This window comes from Carassius gibelio, chromosome A4 (genome assembly GCF_023724105.1).
Source record: "Carassius gibelio isolate Cgi1373 ecotype wild population from Czech Republic chromosome A4, carGib1.2-hapl.c, whole genome shotgun sequence".
Lineage (NCBI taxonomy): Eukaryota > Metazoa > Chordata > Actinopteri > Cypriniformes > Cyprinidae > Carassius > Carassius gibelio.
In genome coordinates, this window is record NC_068374.1 from 1,753,494 (window position 1) to 1,761,041 (window position 7,548).

At 44.5% G+C, this 7,548-nt stretch overlaps 2 protein-coding genes across 2 annotated transcripts; both read left to right on the plus strand.

Moving 5' to 3' along the window:
• Positions 1 to 352: 352 nt before the first annotated feature.
• On the plus strand, positions 353 to 6,888 carry arfgap3 (ADP-ribosylation factor GTPase activating protein 3). Its single transcript, XM_052568658.1, has 16 exons — positions 353 to 521; positions 978 to 1,096; positions 2,525 to 2,597; positions 2,685 to 2,816; positions 2,904 to 2,984; positions 3,254 to 3,332; positions 3,415 to 3,474; positions 3,548 to 3,594; positions 3,736 to 3,872; positions 3,949 to 4,080; positions 5,424 to 5,549; positions 5,630 to 5,722; positions 5,797 to 5,911; positions 5,981 to 6,068; positions 6,151 to 6,281; positions 6,361 to 6,888. Exons 1-16 carry the CDS (start codon positions 453 to 455, stop codon positions 6,376 to 6,378), a joined length of 1,500 nt encoding a protein of 499 aa, XP_052424618.1. The 5' UTR covers positions 353 to 452; the 3' UTR covers positions 6,379 to 6,888.
• On the plus strand, positions 4,087 to 5,522 carry LOC127968173 (uncharacterized). Its single transcript, XM_052569166.1, has 2 exons — positions 4,087 to 5,232; positions 5,374 to 5,522. The coding sequence occupies exon 1, from the start codon at positions 4,180 to 4,182 to the stop codon at positions 5,086 to 5,088; it is 909 nt and encodes a 302-aa protein (XP_052425126.1). The 5' UTR covers positions 4,087 to 4,179; the 3' UTR covers positions 5,089 to 5,232; positions 5,374 to 5,522.
• Positions 6,889 to 7,548: the final 660 nt, after the last annotated feature.

Consider the following 7,548-nt stretch of genomic DNA (forward strand, 5'->3'; position numbering starts at 1 on the left):
AGGCAGTTTATTTGTAGAGCAATTTTCATAAACAATGGTAATTCAAAGTGCTTTACATAAAAGTAAAAAAAAAAATCACAATAATAAAATGATTTTTAAATAACTTATTTAAAATGAAATAAAACAATTACATTTTATTAAATATAAATGTATCGTAACACAAATATGGAGAACATTATTTTATTATTTCACCCCTAATGTTGACAACTTGTTTTCTCAGAAGTAGTTTGAAACATTAGAATAGACACGTGACCTGATTCGGTGTGTCGTCTCTCTCTCTCTGGGACGCATCTGTTATGACTTGAGCTGCTGTTTGTGTCGGTGCAGCGTCCGCGTGTTGTCCGCCAATCAGCGCGCGCCGTACCCGTGACGTCTAGGCAGGCGGAAGTGCGCTGTTGTTTTGGGAGCGTGTGCAGACTCTCCAGGGCTCACGGTTTCCCGCAGCTGTAAGCATGACGGACCCCAGTAAACACGACATCACCGCCGTGCTCAAGCGCCTGCGCTCCGTGCCCACGAACAAGGTGAGTGTGAGCTCCACACACCGAGCCTCGCGCTGCTCTCGGCCGAGCGGGGAAACAGGAAGAGGGGTGACACGTCACACAGGTTTATATCAAACATATGGCAGCTGAAGCACACCAATGCTTCGTCCTGCTTATTATTAAACCAGTTCTATTCGCGAAAACAAATGTCCTGATTCACACTGCCCTTTCTAAACATTTCTAAACGTTTTTCATAAAATAAATCTTGTGTTGAAATTCTACGGAACAAAGCAAAACATATAAAAATAAGTGGAACAATATATTGTATAGATGTTAGAAACAATGCTAGATTGTGTGTTAACAATTTGAGACTTCAGTCTGTAAATCTGATTATATGATCATTTAAAAGCAGACTGACTCTGAATTCTGCAGTAAACAGTATGGTGCAGGTGTGTATTGGGATTGGTTGTATTAATTAGCTATGATGTGTGTTGTCAGGTGTGTTTTGACTGCTCTGTGAAGAACCCCAGCTGGGCAAGCATCACATATGGTGTCTTTCTCTGCATTGACTGCTCAGGGACACACCGCTCACTAGGAGTTCATCTGTCCTTCGTTAGGTAAACTGTACACTCACACTCCTCCATCAGGTAAACTTTACACTCTCACACTTCATCAGGTAAACTTTACACTCTCACACTTCATCAGGTAAACTTTACACTCTCACACTTCATCAGGTAAACTTTACACTCACACTCGTTCATCAGGTAAACTTTACACTCTCACACTTTACACCATTAAACTGTCCTTCATCAGGTAAACATTACACTCTCATACTTCATCAGGTAAACTTTACACTCTCACAATCGATCAGGTAAACTTTACACTCTCACACTCCTTCATCAGGTAAACTTTACACTCTCACACTTCATCAGGTAAACTTTACACTCTCACAACCCTTCATCGGGTAAACTTTACACCATTACACTGTCCTTCATCAGGTAAACTTTACACTCTCACAATCCATCAGATAAACTTTACACTCTCACAATCGATCAGGTAAACTTTACACTCTCACACTCCTTCATCAGGTAAACTTTACACTCTCACACTCCTTCATCAGGTAAACTTTACACTCCTTCATCAGGTAAACTTTACACTCCTTCATCAGGTAAACTTTACACTCTCACACTCCTTCATCAGGTAAAGTTTACTCTCTCACACTTCTTCATCAGGTAAACTTTACACTCGCACACTCCTTAATCAGGTAAACTTTACACTCGCACACTCCTTCATCAGGTAAACTTTACACTCTCACACTTTACACCATTACACTGTCCTTTATCAGGTAAACTTTACACTCTCACAATCCTTCATCAGGTAAAGTTTACTCTCTCACACTTCTTCATCAGGTAAACTTTACACTCTCACACTCCTTCATCAGGTAAACTTTACACTCGCACACTCCTTCATCAGGTAAACTTTACACTCTCACACTTTACACCATTACACTGTCCTTTATCAGGTAAACTTTACACTCTCACAATCCTTCATCAGGTAAAGTTTACTCTCTCAAACTTCTTCATCAGGTAAACTTTACACTCTCACACTTTACACTATTACACTGTCCTTCATCAGGTAAACTTTACACTCTCACACTCGTTCATCTGGTAAAGTTTACTCTCTCACACTCCTTCAGGTAAAAAATGCAAATAAATTCTTCATGGAGGAACAGGCGAGAACTTCTGATAGACTATTATTAGAAAAATCTGCAAGAAGTTCTCCCAAAGGAGACAGTAACACTTACTAACTGTAGGGGTGCACAGGACACAAGTGAATTTCTGTAGATCATTTTATTGAATAAAAGTATTTAAATTCAATCTGTCATTTAGATGTGTTCAGTTCTGTCGCCATTGCCCATCACGACTGTCACAGTAAAGCTCCAGCAGCGACGCTGCTACATGTGGTCGTGGGGTTCACTTACTTTTTCACGAGGCTGTTGTGTTTCTTCTGTAACTCTCGATGAGTTGTTCTTGCCTCTGTTGCAGGTCCACTGAGCTGGACTCGAACTGGTCCTGGTATCAGCTGCGCTGTATGCAGGTGGGCGGCAATGCCAGCGCGGTGAGTGTCACAAACCAGTGCTAATCAGCATCCTGTGTGCTCACACTGTGTTTGTGAGGAGCATTAATGTGAGTGTGTTCCCTACAGAGCGCCTTCTTCAGTCAGCACGGCTGTATCACCAATGCAGCCAATGCCAAATACAACAGCCGAGCAGCAGCACTGTACCGAGAGAGGATCAAGAGTCTGGCCACGCAGGCCACCAGACAGCACGGCACCGAGGTCACACACTCACACACACACTCAAAGACACAAACCCAAAGCTCGTAGCGCTCATGATCGTGCTCATGTTGTTGTCTGTGTGTTCAGTTATGGCTGGACAGTCAGGCTCCTCTGTCACCCACATTACCCCTCGACAAACACCAGGACTTCTTCACCCAGCACACCCAGGTGACTTCATGAAACTTCATTTTAGTTACATGATTTATTTTTATGCATTTAGCAGACACATTTATCCAAAGCGGCTTACATTGCATTCAGACTAACATTTTATCTCCTAACGTGTGTTCCCTGGGATTCGAACCCCCTACCTTGTGCTTGCTAACGCAATGCTCTACCACTTGAGCTACAGGAACACTAATAATTTACGTAATAAGTATTCATGGAAAATTCATCATATGTATGCCTTTGAACCTGTCTGCTTTCGTTGTGTTTTCCAGACCCCTCTTAGGGAAGGATTCAGTGTCCAGATGAACACCAGCCCACCACAGGAAGAAGTTCAGGATAAAAACAACAACGGTACAGTAACGAGGGAACACAGTGTGCTCACATATAGTGATGTCTGATGTTTCTGGACGCTGTTTGTGTCTCTTGAGCGCAGGTGAGAGTGAGGTGGGTCCCAGTGTGGAGCAGCTCAGTGTGTCTCCTTCATCTGCTGCAGGTAAAGCTCATCTGACACGCACAGCTCAGATCATAACTCACTGTATCCTGAACCTCTGATTCTCCTCTCGCAGATCTGTCCTCTCTGATCAAGAAGAAGCACACCACAGGAAAGAAACCGGTCTGTTCATGTATTATTCACAAATACATTTAAATGCAGTCATACACATGTTGAAAGTCTGGTCTTCTCTGATTATAGATTAATGAATGTTAAAGGTCCTGTAGTGTTGAGCTGTTTGTTGTGTGTGTGTGTGTGAATCAGGCGGGCAGCAGGAAGGCGGGTCTGGGTGCTCAGAAGGTCAGCAGTCAGAGCTTCAGTGCGCAGCAGAAGAGAGCTCAGGCCGTAGACAGACAGCAGGAGGAGAGGAGCCCACAGAAGAGCAGCAGCACTGAGCCCGAGTGAGTGAGAGAACATCAGACTCTCAGCCAGAACACATGAGCGTCTGCTCATCCTGCGCTCACTGTGTGTGTGTAGAGTTCTGTCTCTGAGCCGTGCCTATGAGAGTCTGGAGGTGCAGCGGAGGAGTGACGAGGTCAAGCTGAGCCGTCTGGACAGTAAGAAGCAGGAGCAGGCGGAGCGGCTCGGCATGGGCTTCGGCGGACGCAGGTCAGCGCTGCTCCATCACACTCCTGAACACTAACATGACACTCCTGGACACTAACATGACACTCCTGAACACTAACATCACACTCCTGAACCACTAACATGACACTACTGAACACTAACATGACACTCCTGAACACTAACATCACACTCCTGAACACTAACATCACACTCCTGAACACTAACATGACACTACTGAACACTAACATGACACTACTGAACACTAACATGACACTCCTGAACACTAACATGACACTCCTGAACACTAACATCACACTCCTGAACACTAACATGACACTCCTGAACACAAACATGACACTCCTGAACACAAACATCACACTCCTGAACACTAACATGACACTCTTGAACACAAACATGACACTCCTGAACACTAACATGACACTCCTGAACACTATCATGACACTCCTGAACACTATCATGACACTCCTGAACACTAACATCACACTCCTGAACACTAACATCACACTCCTGAACACAAACATGACACTCCTGAACACAAACATGACACTCCTGAACACTAACATGACACTCCTGAACACTAACATGACACTCCTGAACACTATCATGACACTCCTGAACACTATCATGACACTCCTGAACACTAACATCACACTCCTGAACATTAACATCACACTCCTGAACATTAACATCACACTCCTGAACACTAACATGACACTCCTGAACACTAACATGACACTCCTGAACACAAACATGACACTCCTGAACACTAACATGACACTCCTGAACACTAACATGACACTCCTGAACACAAACATGACACTCCTGAACACTAACATGACACTCCTGAACACTAACATGACACTCCTGAACACTAACATGACACTCCTGAACATTAACATCACACTCCTGAACACTAACATGACACCCCTGAACACTAACATTACACTCCTTCACCTTTTCTCCTCTTCTCCAGCTTGTTTCCTAATCCAGTTGTCTTTTGAAACTATTGTTAAATCTTGGACAAATTGATTTTGGTCCTTTTTGCTGAGTGATAAGTTATTTTTGTAAGTTGTAAATCTGGGCAGAGTCAGATTTTGGCCAGTGAGGTGTGAGTGTGGGCGGAGTCTGACTTTGACCAGTGAGTGTGGGCGGAGTCTGACTTTGACCAGTGAGGTGTGAGTGTGGGTGGGGTCTGATTTTGAACAGTGAGATGTGAGTGTGGGCGGAGTCTGACTTTGACCAGTGAGTGTGGGTGGGGTCTGATTTTGAACAGTGAGATGTGAGTGTGGGTGGAGTCTGACTTTGACCAGTGAGGTGTGAATGTGGGCGGAGCTAAGGCAGCCACCTCTTGCTGTGTTTTCCAGCGGTCTGTCTCACTCAGTGATGGAGGACATGCAGATCATCCAGCAGGAGTCTCCAGCTCCGAGCTCCTCCAGCAGGAGAGTGTATGAGGAGGACGAGGAGCAGGACGACAGGCGCTTCTCCTCCAGGTGAAACTTCGTTCCTGAGGCTCTGAGCTGTTAGTGTCTCCGGCTCCGTGTTTATGAATGTGTCCTGACTCTTCTCACAGGCTCCTGGATGAAGGTGCAGGATCCTCTGATCTGTTCTTCTCTCAGTGGAAGGGAGCCACGAAGCAGACAGACTACATGGACGCAGACGAGAGGTCAGAGGTCTGTCTTATACTGGCATAAACCGGACATGTGTTGTCATCATAACTCTGTGTTTGTGTGCTCTCAGGGTGACAGCGAGGAGGAAGGAGCCACAGCCCGTCTCTGATGATGCTCAGAGGAAGTTTGCCAATGCCAAAGCCATCTCCTCAGACATGTTCTTTGGGAAGCAGGACAACGCAGAGGTGAGCGCACCAGCCGCACGCCGCTGAGAAACACCAGCTGTGTGTAGATAACTGTTCTTCTGTTTGCAGTATGAGGTGCGAGCGCGGCTGGAGAACTTCTCGGGCAGTTCAGCGATCAGCTCAGCCGATCTGTTCGACGAGCAGAAGAAGTCAGCAGGTGTGTGTTTACTGGTCTGCTGGTCTGTCTGGAGATCATTGTTCTGTCTGATGTTTCCTGTGTGTGTGTGTGTGTGTCTCAGCGGTGTCCTCGGGCTCCTACATGAGCAAGGTTCTGCCGGCCGTGCCAGACATGGTGCAGTTCAAGAGCGGCGTCCGCTCGGTGGCCGGGAAGCTGTCGGTGATGGCCAGCGGAGTGGTGTCCTCCATACAGGTCAGTGAGTCCACTAACACTACCTAACTCTCATCTGACCCGCTGGGGTTTACTCTGATCTCTGTGTGTGCTCCTGCAGGACCGCTACAGCACTTGAGATCGTCTCCAGGCTCCTGAAGATCCTGCTCCTCGCCTCTCTTATCTTAGCCCTACAGCTTTATCATTTACTCGCTGGGTTTGTTTGGGGGTTTTTTGGTTTAATGCCGCAGCTTGAGTTTTGACTGAAACAAGTCTTTTTTGATCACTTGGGGACCAAACTCCTCTTTATTTGAAGAGAAATGTTTGCACTATACTCCAGCTGTATGTCTTACAGTAATGAAGTGAGCAGCACAGTACTCGTGTTGTTCTCATAGAGAAGCTTTATATGAACCATGTGTAATGTAGCAGAAGATGAAGATGAGAGGGCCGTCTCGGGTCGTTTCGCACACTACAAACGTGACAATCGTTTACCTGAAGCCTTATTCATCTTGTTGCCTTATCTGTGTTTGGTTATCATATCTGTGTTTATCTTGCTTTGTCACTTATGAACATGTATAAAACACTGATCTTGTGGGTGATTTATGTGGTTAGTGGGTTTAATTCAATAAAGATCAGACTTGAAGCATAACCGAACTCTGGTTTTGTTCACTTATAGCCGTAATGGTTTACTCATCTGTCATAATAATAATAAAAAAAACTAAGATTTGTTGGGATTTTCAATAGTATACAGATACTAATCATGCATAAATGATCAGTATGTAAATACAGTGAGTTAATAGTGTTACATCAAAAATCATACTCCGCTGTGATTGGTCAGTCCTGACAGCGCAGAGAAAACACCTCTCCTGCTTTGATATCAGGACTTTGTGTGTCCTGGAAATAAATGACATGGTCTGAAAACATGACGACTGCGTCAGTGAGCATTCAGTGTGATGAAATGAAAGAGATATCTTCATGTTTACAGAGCTTTCATGACGATAACCTGAAATAAGCTGACTATTAAAAAGAACAGCTGAACATCAGTGCACAGATAAAAAAAATATTAAAATGAGTTAACTAACCTGAGCAAACAATGATTTACACAAGAAAGATGTTTCCTGTTTTCTGCTGGCTGTACTGTAATCAGATTCACTTCCTAGTGACTTTTAAATGCTCTTTTGTCGTGTTGTTATTGTCTATGGGGAATACGTTATTCTTTATAGCAAGTGACAGAATGTTCCAGATAATGAAGGAAAAAAACAGACAAATCTACGTCTTTGATTCAACCAGTCCCTGTGGGTTGAGTGAT